At 51.6% G+C, this 12,910-nt stretch overlaps 1 protein-coding gene across 1 annotated transcript; it reads right to left on the reverse strand.

Annotated features, from left to right (window-relative positions):
* Nucleotides 1-6,866: 6,866 nt before the first annotated feature.
* Nucleotides 6,867-7,773, reverse strand: LOC306816043 (uncharacterized protein). The gene is made up of 2 exons (XM_079332541.1): nt 7,734-7,773; nt 6,867-7,579 (listed from the first exon to the last, which is right to left on the reverse strand). The coding sequence occupies exons 1-2, from the start codon at nt 7,768-7,770 to the stop codon at nt 6,921-6,923; spliced, it is 696 nt and encodes a 231-aa protein (XP_079188667.1). The 5' UTR covers nt 7,771-7,773; the 3' UTR covers nt 6,867-6,920.
* Between the last annotated feature and the right edge of the window lie 5,137 nt (nt 7,774-12,910).

Genomic DNA, 12,910 nt, shown 5'->3' on the forward strand with positions numbered 1-12,910 from the left:
GCATATTTGGCATAATTTCATTGGTTTTAGGTACACACGCCTCTCCTACTATTGGCTCTTTTAAGTGTGAGATGACCACTCCTTCTGCATTTTTAGCCAAGTCTGTATACGTGATTTTTAGCAGCAAGCCTAACTGCATCTATTCTCTATATAGCAACAAACTAACCATCTCTTCCTTCTCTCACATCCTTTAGCTGTAGTAGTATCAACTTTATTAATAGGCTTCTATTGTCTGACCTTGCTAATACGTGCAGTTTAGCAGCTAGATTCTTGCCCTGAATCCTCAGATGAGCCATTTTCATGGCCTGCTAATAGGGCCTCAGCTGAGCCATGTCTGTTACTTGCTAGCCAAGCATCAACAGATAAGATTTTACAACACTTCTGTGAGCAAGTCTGAGCCAGAACTCAAAACACAAGACAAATACTCCCAAATTTGCTACCCATGGGGAAAGGAAGCAGAAAATAAGATAGAACAAGTGCCATCGCAGCTAAATTTCCTGCATTTATCTCATGGTCCAAACTTTCTGCACAAAAGCACCTCAATTCAAATGCACAGCTGAAGATCAAGGAATGAAATTATTTTAAAAGCATTTAAAGCCTGGTTCCCTTTACTTTCAAGGAAAGGGAGATGCTAAATTCCTTAAAAACACAAATGCAGGTCTATTTAGGACTGCATCCTTGAAAACAAGGAATGGAGGTTTACAGCTGCAGAACTGTTTCCATTGGAAAACCCTTTCAAGACCAGAGAATCTCTCTAATAACCTGAGGCCGTTAACACAGCCAAGGCCACCACTAAAGCATATCCCAAAACAGGATGCTCTTGGCCTTCTTGGCCACCTGAGCACTCGCTGGCTCATGTTCATCCACTGCCAAACAGCACCCCATGACCTTTTCAGCTGGGTGGCTTTCCAGCCACTCTGCCCCCAGCCTGGAGCCTCCCATGGCTGTTGTGGCCGAAGTGCAGCATGGGGCACTTCACCTTGTTGAACCTTGTACAGGTGACCTCAGCCTGTTGCCCGACAGTGAAGAAGAGACACGAAACAACAGACTTGTTTAGTGTGGTGCTTTATTGAGGGCCGTGGGGTCTGAGGACTAGCGTCCAAAGTCAGAGCCCGCAGTTCCCCTTTTTCGTCAGGTTTTTATATCCTTTTACAAAGTGCTCTAAGTACAGAAGTACACATTCTTCAAGACAATACAGTTACATAAATCTTGTAGATATTATTCCTAAAAGTCATAAATTCTACATGCTTGTCTACTCAAAACTGTAGGCTATCCCCCTTTAATCCCCCTTGCTTGTCTTCCCACCACCAGAACCCTTTATCATTGATTATTCATAATCTTTATCGTTTATTATTTCATCGTGTTCTGCATGCTCTACTAGATCCTTTAATTATTAGTTTGTAGTTCTTAGTACATTCCCGGGCCTGTTTCCCAGGGCCTGCTTGTGAACTGCTGCTTTCTAAGCCTTAGCATAACTACTGCTATTGCTATATCTACATTAGTTCTTTTTCTCGTTATTTCGGTATCAAGCCCATGGTCCAGCCTGTCCAGGTGTCTCTGCAGACACTTTCTACCACCCAGCATATCAACAGTCCCACCCAGCCTGGGTGCCTCTGTTCCCAGGGAAACTCGCTGACCTGTTTGGCATGGACACTTTTGTGCAGAGCCCTGGCATTGGGAGTGCAGGTCTGGGCTCCTGGCCAGCTCAGGGGGCCTTGGCCCAGGAGTGTCACGATCCGCTCAATCCGAGCGGGAGTCGTGATGGTTCGTTCAACCCCAGGGTGCAAAAGACAAAAGCAAGAGACTCAGGTTTGTTTAGCAGAAAGCAGTAATGCAGTTTATTACGTGCTAACAATCAAGTTTTGAGAGAGAGAGATAGAGAGGGATGAAGTAAAATGGGGAGAGAGAGGGAGAAAGGATGGGATATAGCTACCAACAGACGGGACGCATCCTCGTGGCCTCCGATGAGACAAGATGAGACAAGATGCATCTTCAATCCATTGGGGAGAAAGAGATCTTAAAGCCAGTTCGGGGAAAGTCACTTTTTATAGTCTTTTTCCAAAGCAAGTGGCCTCTGGCCAAAAGGTGGGGAGATTTATGGACTATTGTGTGTGGAGATCGTAGCCCCATGATACAGGGGGGACAGGGTGTGATAACCAGCACCCTGCAGCACCATGACAAGCACCAGGCACAGCTACAAACAGCCCTTGGCCCACAAGCATCCACCTGGGCCAGGCCAGAGCTCCGGGTCAGGGCAAGTGGTGCAATCTCAGGGCCCAGTGTCTGATGATGGTTCTGAGGCAGATCAGAGAAAACTTCAGACCGATTCTTACATGCCCACGTCCCCATCCATGTCCATGTCCCACCATGTCCCCCATATCCCCTTCCATGTCCAATTCATGTCCTGCCATGTCCCCATCCATGTCCTGCCATGTCCCCATCCATGGCCATTTCCCCCATGTTGCCATTCATGTCCCCCATGTCACCACCCATGTCCCCCATGTTCCCATCCATGTCCATCCATGTCCCCATCCATGTCTCTCATGTCCCTATCCATGGCCATGTCCCCCATGTCCCCATGTACTATGTCCCCATCCATGTCCCCATCCATGTCTCCCGTGTCCCCATCTATGTTCATCCATGTCCCCATCCATGTCCCATCCATGTACTGCCATGTCCCCACCCATGTCTCTCATGTCCCATCCATGTTCCCTCATGTCCCCATCCATGCCCATCCATGTCCTGCCATGTCCCCACCCATGTCCAACAATATCCACATGCATGCCATGTCCCCATCCATGTCCCATCGATGTCCCCATCCATGTCCCTATGTCCCCCATGTCCCCAGCCATGTCCCTAAGTCCCCCATGTCTCCATCTATGTCCCCCATGTCCCCACCCATGTCCCCACCATTGTCACTGTCCCCCCACCACGTCTCGATCCATGCCTTAGTTCAACATCTTTATTTTTACCACACTTTCAGAACTTTCAAAGTTTTTTAAACAGATACCTTGACATTTCAAGATCAGAACAAAAGGATTTATATGTCCCAGCAGGCAGAGCATCCATGTGAAGAACCTTTTGTGAAGGGATTTCCACCCAGTGTCTCCAGAATCATGGGGTTTTCATCTAATCCCTCCCCATTCAGTTGTGGAAGAGGCCCATGGGCCAGAGACAATTAAAATGGAGAATTTAGGCTGGAGAAGATCTCCAGTTATTCAGCGTTGTTTGATGCCATGACAAGATGCAAAAAGTGAGATTTTTCTCAGGTCAGAAGACGACAAATGTGCACTCCACAATGGATTTCTGATGTTGGTCTGTGGATGTGTCCAAGTGCCCAAGAGGAGCCAGGAGGATGTGGAACCACAGCCAGATCTTCCCAACACGGATCAGAGGCAGCAGAGTGTCCATCCAGACCAGTGTCCATTTAGGATCCATGGCTTGGTGTCCATCCAGACCAGTGTCCAGTTGGGATCCATGGTCTGGTGTCCATCCAGATCAGTGTCCAGCTGGGATCCATTCCCAACAGGGCTCAGCGGGGCTCTGCCCACCAGGGGTCACTGATGATGGGGCCAGACTCGGGGGAGCTGCGGCCTGAGTGGTCGGGATGAAGAAGGGACTGGTTCCAAAAACACTCCTCCTCTTCCTGCTGCTCCTCTTGTGTTCCTCCTCTTCCTCCTGCTGCTTCTCTTGCTTCTCTTCCCTCTGCTGCACCCCTCCCAGCCCGGCCGGGGCAGGTGCCAACACCCAGAGGCAGCCGTGCCCTGCCGTGGGGGGTGCTAGAGGGGGTGAAGGCCACGTGGCGCTGGGAGTGATACTGGGAGCACTGGGAATGACAGCGAGAGCAGTGGCAGCGATGCTGAGAGCCCTGGGAAGGAACTGGGAGCGCTTTCCCTGACAGTGCCGCTCTTACTGGGAGCACTGGGATGGAACTGGGAGCAAAGGGCGCCCAGAGGCGGCTGCAGCCGGCGGTAGCTGAGACCAGAGTTGTGGGCGTGGCCAGAGGGCGTGGTTATGCAAATCCAGGAGCGATCGCGTGCTGGGATTGGTGGGCGGAAGCAGCGCGGGGTTTTTGCGGTCACGTGAGAGCCATGAGGGGCAAGAGAGCGATGGCGATGGCGTCCAGTGAGAGGGGACAGGGAGTGGGAATGGGGACAGGGACGGGAAATGGGACTGGGGATGGAAACATGGGAACAGGAGAGGGAATGTGGAAGCAGCAAGCGGAGAGCAAATCTGGGATGGGGATCAGTGTTCAGCAGTGCTGCAGTGGAACCCATCGGGGCTGGGAGCTCTGCAGCTGGGCCTGCCCTGGGCTGCTGCGGCCCAGGGCCCAAAGGCTGGAGCTGCAGCCTTGCTCCTGGGGCAAGAACAGGAGCCTGGGGCAGGCCCATGGCCCCTGCACGGCCCCAGCAGGAGGGAGGGCTCTGAGCCCAGGGCTGCTGGCAGGATGGGCTGCTGTGGCCAGCTGGGGGCCCTGAGCAATGCCCAAAGTCTTGTGCTCTCTGCAGCTGGCCAAGGGCAGCAGCAGGGCTGAAGGGTTCGTGTGGCACAGGCAGCCTGAGCTGTGGAGCCCTCAGGCCCCCGTGGCAGAGGCGCCCTCAGGAACGGCACCGGGACTGGCACCGGCTGTGGGGATTGGTTGTGGCTTTAGATCTTCCCAGAGCAGAGCAGCTGCTGGCTGCTGTAAAGTTGTTTCTTGTGAAGGCACGTCAGACTCCAAAGGCAAAGAGCCCAAGGCTCTCCAGTCCCTGTTCAATCTCTCTGCCATAAAGTCCCGATGGAAGCAGGAGCAGCTCTCTGCTGCAAGAGGTCGAAGCTGCGGCTGGTGCAGAGTCTCCAGAGGCAGATGCTCCCTGGCCTTTCTTCTGTTCTTTTCTTCTTCATCTTCCTCTTCTTCTCTCACAGGCTGGTAGTGGTGATGATGATGGTTGTGGAAAAAAAGAGAGGGCCAAGACAGGAGCAAGAGAGAGCTCTGGATCCAATAGATGGATTTTTATTGACAAATTACCCAGTGAGCCAAAACCACGAACCTGAAGCGTTTTTCCTGAGCCTATTAGAATTTGTGTTCTTTAATAGGAAAGTTTACATGTAACTTGTGCATATGGGCTATGTTCTGTGTGAAGAATATAAGAAATATTCTTACTACATTTCTATTATGTGTATAGCTATGTTTTTAAGCTCTCACTACAGCTTGTTTTCACACCTGATTCTAAGGCTTTTACATTTTAAGGCACTTAAAACACATTTTAGACTCATCTTCCATCTGTAGGGAGAAAGAGATCTGATTCTCTTCAGAAAGTTATCCTTTTATATTCCTTTTCCAAGCTACGAGGCCTCTGTCTCAAAGGTGGGGAGATTTATGGGCTGTTGTGTGCAGAGGCCCGTTGCTCTGAGCAGGTGTAGCTGTCCCAGCCCGTACCTGTTCCAAGGCAGTGCACCGGGACAGTGCAGCACCTGCACAACAGGCCCTTGGCCAGCACCCACCTGGGCCAGGCCAGAACTCAGGTCCTGAGGGAGCACTGGGGTCCCAGGGTGTCAATCTCTGGCCTTGGACAGTCGTGAGGTAGATCAGGGAAATTTGGGATTGACCCTCACACCTACTTAAAACTTACATTTATACTTCTCCTACATATCTATGCAAATTAATATTTCTACTTTCTTAAAACTACAGCCTAGACCCCTACTTTATGTCTGTGTGGCTTAATGTACTTTCATTTCTCAAAATGTTTGTTTTTAATTTAATTCTTGCATTCTGTTCTCTCTTGAAGGGAGTCAGAGAGGCTTCTGTGTTACATACTCCAACAACCGGAATGGGGACAGGGAATGGGAATACAGAAACACGAGAGGGAGTGTGGAAATAGCAATTGGAGAGAAAATATGGGATGGGGATTTAGAAGATGAGACAAGGAACAGAAATGGGGAGATGGGATCAGGTATAGGACAAGGAATGGGAATTAGGACAGGGACAGGGACTGGGAATTTACCACTTAGAAGGCGACAGGGAGCTGGACTACAAGACTGAGACCATGAAGGGAACCGAGACTACAGAATTCAAATCAAGACTGAGAACGGGACAGGGAATGGGGACAAAAAATGGGAATATGGGAACAGGATAGGGAATGTGGAAGCAGCAAGTGGAGAGAGAATCTGGGATGAGGATCAGTGTTCAGTAGTGGGAACTGGAATATGGGAAGGGGATTGGAAATTTAGAAATAGAATTATGGGAATGGAACTGGGATCAGGAATACAAGAAGGAGAACAGGACAATGAATATGGGACTGGAAAGGCAGCTGGGCAAAGAATACGAGACAAGGACAAGGAATGAAACCGGAAATGGGATCTGGACTGGGATGGGAACAGGATGGGAGCAGGAGTCGGGTGAGATAGAAATGGGCTGGGGGTAAGGGGAGTGACAGCGGGAAGAGGAAGATCCTGGACAGAGGACATCATAAGCTGACACAGGGGGACATGGGGACAGTGTCAGGGCAGGGCGTTCTTGATCAGCTGCCCCAAAACCTCCGCCAGGGTCTCCCAGCGCAGCCAGAGCTGCTGGAACTGGGGTGCCCAAAGCCCTGAGCAAACCCCGGGTCCCACCCTGGAACCCAGCATCCCCCAAATCCTCTGGAAGATTCCCCCCATGTCCCCAAGGATGTCTTTCTTAAAATTCTTAAATTTTACCTGGATTTGGGTGTTTGGGAAGGACAAAGAGAAATGCAAAGAAAATCCAGTACATGGGGAGCGAGGAGGATGTGGAGCCCCCATCCGGGTGTCTTCCCAACACGGATCAGCAGCACCAGGGCTCGGGGGGGCTCTACCCACCGGGGGTCACTGGGATCATCCAGCGTGGATCCTGCAATGGAGATGGAGCTGGAGCAGGGCACGAAGCTTTTCCTGCACTCGGGGCACTCGCAGGGCTTCCCTCAGTGGAGACTCCATTGGTGTTGGGTCAAGGTAAATCTCCTTGGGAAGCTCTTCCCACACTTGGGACACTCGTAGGGTCTCTCCCCGATGTGGATGCGCCGGTGGCTGACGAGGGTCGAGTTGAGCTTGAATCCCTTCCTGCAGTCGCGGCAGCAGAAGGGCCTCTCATCCCAGTGAGTGCGATAGTGCAGGAGGAGACTGGACCTTCGCTGAAACGTCTTCCTGCATTTATCACACTTGTAGGGCCTCTCCCCAGTGTGGATCCTCTGGTGGAAATTCAGGCTTGAGGTCTGGGTGAATCTCTTCCCACACTCCCCACACTCGTAGGGCCGTTCCCCCGTGTGGATTCTCCGGTGTATGATCAGGTCAGATCTCCACCTGAAGCCCTTCCCACATTCTGAGCACTTGTGGGGCTTCTCCCCATGGTGAAGCTGCTCACGCAGCCCCAGCTCCGAGCTCCGGCCGCCTCCCCGGCCCGGGCTGGCTCTTTCCTGCTGGGATCCCCGGGCTGTGCGTTTGCAGCCCCTCCTGCTGCGGGATCTGCAGGGCTTTTCCTCCCCGTTGCATTCCTGCGCCGTGGATCCGCTGCAAACGGCCTCTTGCCCGAGGCTGTGCCGCGGGGATTTGTCCTCCCTGCTGTCCGTGCTCAGCTCCTTGTCTGGGGGAGGAAGGACAAGGACAGGATGGGATTTGCCTCCGTGCCAGAGGCAAGGGCAAGGAGATCCCCCCAGGGCTGTGCTGCAGCCGGGGCCGTGCTGGGCTGGGAGATGGAGCAGGACACAGGGGGAAAGGGGCACTGACTTCCTCCTCACCTGCCTGGGGCTCCCGGGCCATCGTCCTCGTTCTCATGGCCTTCTCCTCCTTAATGCAACCAAAGGTTTGGGAAATCCTGGTTTTGGGGGAAAACAAGGGCTGAGCGCGTTGGGTTTGATGGTGGCGCTGCCCAAGGGCAGCTGGAGCAGTCAGCGCCCCTTTCAGCCTCGGGGGCCCAAAGCCCGCTCAGCACCAACCTCCCGCACCCCTCCAGGCTGCCGGGGGTCCCCCGGCTCCGGGATCGCCCCTCTGTGCTCTCCCCGCTCCGGAGCTCCCGCCTTCCCCCCCGGCTCTGCCGGGGATTCCCAGGGCCGATATCACCCCCTCCCCACCGTACCGGGCGATCCCACATGGGAGCTGCCAAAATCCCGCCAGGGGCATTTCCGCCTCGGCTTTGGGATCCTGCAACATCCAAACATCCCCTGAAACGAAAAATAAAACCCTCCCGGAGCCCCCCATGATGGATTTGGGGCGAGCTCCCCCTCCCCGCTCACCTACGGGATTTTGGGGGGCGATGCTGCCTGACCCGGGAAACTGCGGCCTCAGCGACCAGGGGGGAGAAGCGCGTGGTTCCAAAATCACTCCTCCTCTTCCTGCCGCTCCTCCTGTGTCCCTCCTCTTCCTCCCGCTGCTTCTCTTCCGTCTCTTCCCGCTTTTCTTCTTCCTCCCGCTCCTACTCCTCTCCCAGCGCAGTCAGAGCCGCTGGAACTGGGGTGCCCAATGCCCTGAGAAACCCCCAGGTCCCTCCCAGGACCCCTCAAATCCCTGGAACCGAGCATCCCCCGCATCCCCTGGAAGATCCCCCCGTGTCCCCAAGCAGGTCGTTATTTAACCTCTCTATTTTTACCCGGGTTTTTGGTGTTTGGGAAGGACAAAGAGAAATGCAGAGAAAATCCAGGCCACGGGGAGGGTATGCAGCCCCCAGCCAGGTGTCTTCCCAACACGGATCAGCAGCACCAGGGCTCAGGGGGGCTCTGCCCACCGGGGGTCCCTGGGGATCATCCAGCGCGGATCCTGCCATGGGGATGGAGCTGCAGCAGGGCACTGTCTTGGTTTGACAGACAGGTGTCTGCTGAGGAGCTCTGGAGCTTCTCTTGAAACGGAAAATGTAAACTCCCTCCCTCTAAATTAATATGACTTGGAAATTAAGGAGCTCCCTGGCAAAGATATGGGATTTAGAATAGCAGTTTTTCACTGGGAGATGAAAATGAAATTATAGTAATATCAAGACCAAAACACTGGCAAGGTCAGAATGCAGCCTGTAACCCTGTTGCTCAGGGTGTTGGTTACAGTCTGAATAATGGTACCTGTAGTTTTTTTGGAATAACAGATGTGATTTTGTTGAAGCAATGATTTTGGAGAAGGGTGTAGTTTACTTTTTTAACATCTAGTGGTGATGATGAAAAGCCTGGTCTTCTGAGAATTTAGTGGAAAAAGCTGCTCTGATGTTTCAAATTTCAAAAAGAAATATTTGGCTTTTCCCCTTGCCTGCGGCATCTGCCATAAGGTATAACTCTTGTGGGGAGGAGTTCTGAGGGATGGGTCATGGAAGAGATAAGGAGCCCTGCTCCACCTGGTTTCAGCAGATGCTGATAGAATGTATACTTCTGCTTGCATCTTGCATTGCAACTTAAGACATGATCTACTCCTTATTCTATTACCATCTGCATCCTACCTTAATTAATACCTTCTTTCAACTCTGCTATATATTTTCATCCACAGTGAAACTTTACACACAATTCTTACTGAACATTAGGTTTTTGTGTGGTACTCAATAGATTTCTTTATCTTTCTGCATTAGCTACTAAGTGTAACTGGGTTTTTGAGCAAAAACAATTGTATGGATTGGTTTGCCTTTGCTTGAGGTGGGCCTAATCTAAACAGTCTTAAAATACCTTTTATGTGTACTACAGGGACTTTATCCCCATGCACTGTGTGCAAGGCTTCAGACTGGGCAGGACTTGCTTGAGTGATGGACTCTCAGGTGTTGACTATTTAGGTGATTTTTGTTAAGTTCATTTCTCAATTTTTGGATGTTTCCCTGCCAAGTGCCTTTAGGGTAATTTTAAGTAGTCTGTTGTACAGTTCAACTTTCCTGGCAGCTGGTGTGTGATAAGGGATATGATCTATTTATTCATTATCCTGGTTTTTGGCTGAGGTGTTTCTAAGGCTGTTCTTGAAATGGGTCCTGTTGTCTGACGATTCTCTCAGGGGTGCTGTGTCTTTATAGGACTTGCTTTTTTGGGCTTCAGACGGTGTTTTGAGTAGTAGTGTGAGGTACAGGGTAGGTTTCTAATGATCTAGTGGTGGCTTCTACAATTGTGATCACGTAGCACTTGCCTTGGGGGGTTTGAGGCAGTGTGATGTAGTTCATTTGCTGGGCTTCTTTATACTTATATTTGGAATACTGCCCCTAATATTAGAGAGGCTTTATCGGTTTGGCTTGCTTGATTTTATCACATGTCTTACAGTTATGGATAACTTGAGAAATGCAGTTTATAATTAAACCTGCTTTTCAGTTTTGTGCCTACTTATAGGTGGCATTTTTGCCTTGATGGCTTGAGGCAGTATGAGCCTGTTGAGCTAGGAACAACTCTCCCTTATGTTGCTAATTTAAATTTATTGGTGAGGTCTCTATTTTTGCAACTTGATCTACTTGCTCCTTGTTTTAGTGTTCTTTATTCGCCTGACTTTTGGGGACGTGGCCGTCTACATGATGGATTTTAAAGAGAGTTTGTCTGAGTGGCAATGTTTTTGCACTCATCAGCAGCCTCAATTGGTTTTCCTTTATGTTGCTAGCTGGCCTTTTTTCACCTTTCTAGCTAAATCCACAGAGCATTGGTTACTATATATGATTCAGTACAAAGGTAGAGGTTTGGCCAGTTGTCTCTGGTCTGGGTGAAGGTTTGTTGCTGTTCAGGGACACAGCTGGAATTGTTCTTCTTAGGGTGACCAGGCAGAGAGGGCTCACAATGTGGCTGCACTCAGGAATGCATTCTCTAAAAACCTATGGCCCCTAGGAAAGCTTGTGTTTCCTTCTTGCTTGGTGGTGGAGACACTGTGATGATCTCATTGATCATTTCAGTGGGGATCTGGCTCTGTCCATCTTGCCACTCTACTCCCAGGAACTGGATCTCTCAGGCAGGTCCCTTGACTTTGCTCTTCTCCATGGGGAAACCTCCTTCCAGCAGAATCTGGATGATCCTCTCTCCTTTCTCAAATACTTTTATTGCCGTGTTCCTCCACACAATGATGTTATTGATGTATTGCAGATGTTTTGGAGCTTTACCCTTTTCCAGTGCAGCCTGGATCAGCCCGTGGCAGATGGTGGGGCTGTGTTTCCACCCCTGGGGCAGTCGGTTCCAGGTGTGCTGCACGTCCCTCCAGGTGAAAGCAAACTGAGGCCTGCACTCTGCTGCCAAAGGAATGGAGAAAAATGCATTGGCAATGTCAATGGAGCCACTTTGCTGCCTTGGGCTCCAGCTCCTCCTGGAGATCCAGCGTGTCCGGCACGGCAGCGCTCAGCACTGGAGAATCAACGACTGGGAGAGAGAGGGGGTCTACTGACTGCTGATCAGAATCCAAATTTACTCTCAGCTACATTTGCTTATATACCATTTTTAGGGAAGCTGGTAATTTTTTATACATTGATTGAGTTGAACATCACAGAGACAAGATTACCCATTTTCCAACATTACTATTTGATTCATTCTTCTTTCCTGTCCCCAGTCTTGATCCAATCTTCATGGAGTCTTCAAAGCTCTGTTTGCTCTTGCCAAGGCATCTTGGTTATCAAGCTGCTTATGCTAATTAAATCCACAGTACTCTGTCTTATCTCCCACAGTGCAGTGTTTGGTGCCTGTGCCATCCCCAGGGCAGTGTCCCAGGGCAGCTCTCAGTGTCCCCAGCAGGTCACGCTGTCCAGTGCAGCCGTGCCAGCGGTCACTGCGCACTCGGGGCAGGCTGGGCTGGACGGGGCTCGGGGCAGAAACGCCGCCCCCGGGACTGGGGTCTCCCCCTGCCTCTGGGCCCAGCCCCTGGTGGCAGCGCCTTGGGCAGGGCACGGGGCTGCTGCTGGCCCAGGGGGACAGGCCTTGCCCCCTGCCAGCTGCCTGGGCCCCTCTCATGCCTGTCCCACATCCCTGGGGCTCCTGTCCCTGCTGCTCCCCAACACCTTCACTGCCCCCATCAAAGCCCCACTCAACCTCTGCACTGTGACCTCTGGAAAGAAAGAAAGGATGAGAGAAAGGAAGTGTTGTCAGTTGACCCTGGCTGGATTCCAGGCACCCACCAGAGCTGCTCTCTCACTCCCCTCCAGAGATGGACAGGAGAGAGAAAACAGAATGAAGGTTTCATGGGTTGAAATAAGGACTGGGACTGATTACTCAGCAAATGCCATCATGGGAAAAACAGGTTCATAATTAGAAATATTAATTTCATTTCTTCCTCTCCAAATCAGAGCAGGATAGTGAGAAGTAAAATAAAGCTTTAAAAACACCTTCTGCCCATCCCTCCCTCCTTCCCAGCTCTACCTCCTGCCCCAGTGGGTGCAGGGATACAGGGAATGGGGGTTCTGCTCAGTTCATGTGTTGTTTCTCCTGCTGCTCAGGGAGAGGAGTCGTTCCCCTGCTGCACCAAGGGGTCCCTCCCCGAGACGCTTCTCCATGAACTTGTCCAAGGTGAGTTCATCTCACAGGCAGCAGTTCTTCACAAACTGCTGCAGCGTGGGTCACACTTGCATGGGCTCACAAGTCCTGCCAGGACCCTGCTCCAGCGTGGGCTCCTCTCTGCACGGGTTTGCAGGTCCCTGCCAGGTCCCTGCTCCAGCACAGGTTTCTCATGGGGTCCCAGTCTCCTCTCAGGCATCCCCCTGCTCCGGCACGGGCTCCTCCAGGCACTGCAGGTGCATCTCTGCACTCCGTGCCCTCCATGGGCTGCAGGGGCCCGGCTGCCTCAGCACAGACTGCACCACGGAATGTCAGGGCAATCAGCTCCAGCCCCTGGAGCAGCTCCTGCCCCTCCTCCTGCCCTGCCCTGCCTGTGTGCACACTTGTTCCTCTCTCACGTTCTCACCCTGCCCTTCCCTGGACACAGCTACAGCTACACAATAATTGATTTTCTTTTTCTTCATTCTGTTATCCCAAAGGTGTTTCCACCATTTCTAACTGGCCCAGCC

Source organism: Erithacus rubecula (genome assembly GCF_903797595.1).
Source record: "Erithacus rubecula genome assembly, contig: scaffold_347_arrow_ctg1, whole genome shotgun sequence".
NCBI lineage: Eukaryota > Metazoa > Chordata > Aves > Passeriformes > Muscicapidae > Erithacus > Erithacus rubecula.

Coding starts and splice junctions, on each gene's coding strand:
- LOC306816043 (XM_079332541.1), bottom strand. CDS start 7,770: ATGAGAACGAGGACGATGGCCCGGGAGCCCCAGGCAG. Junction 7,580..7,733: donor GGCCCGGGAGCCCCAGGCAG/GTGAGGAGGAAG, acceptor TTCCTCCCCCAG/ACAAGGAGCTGAGCACGGAC.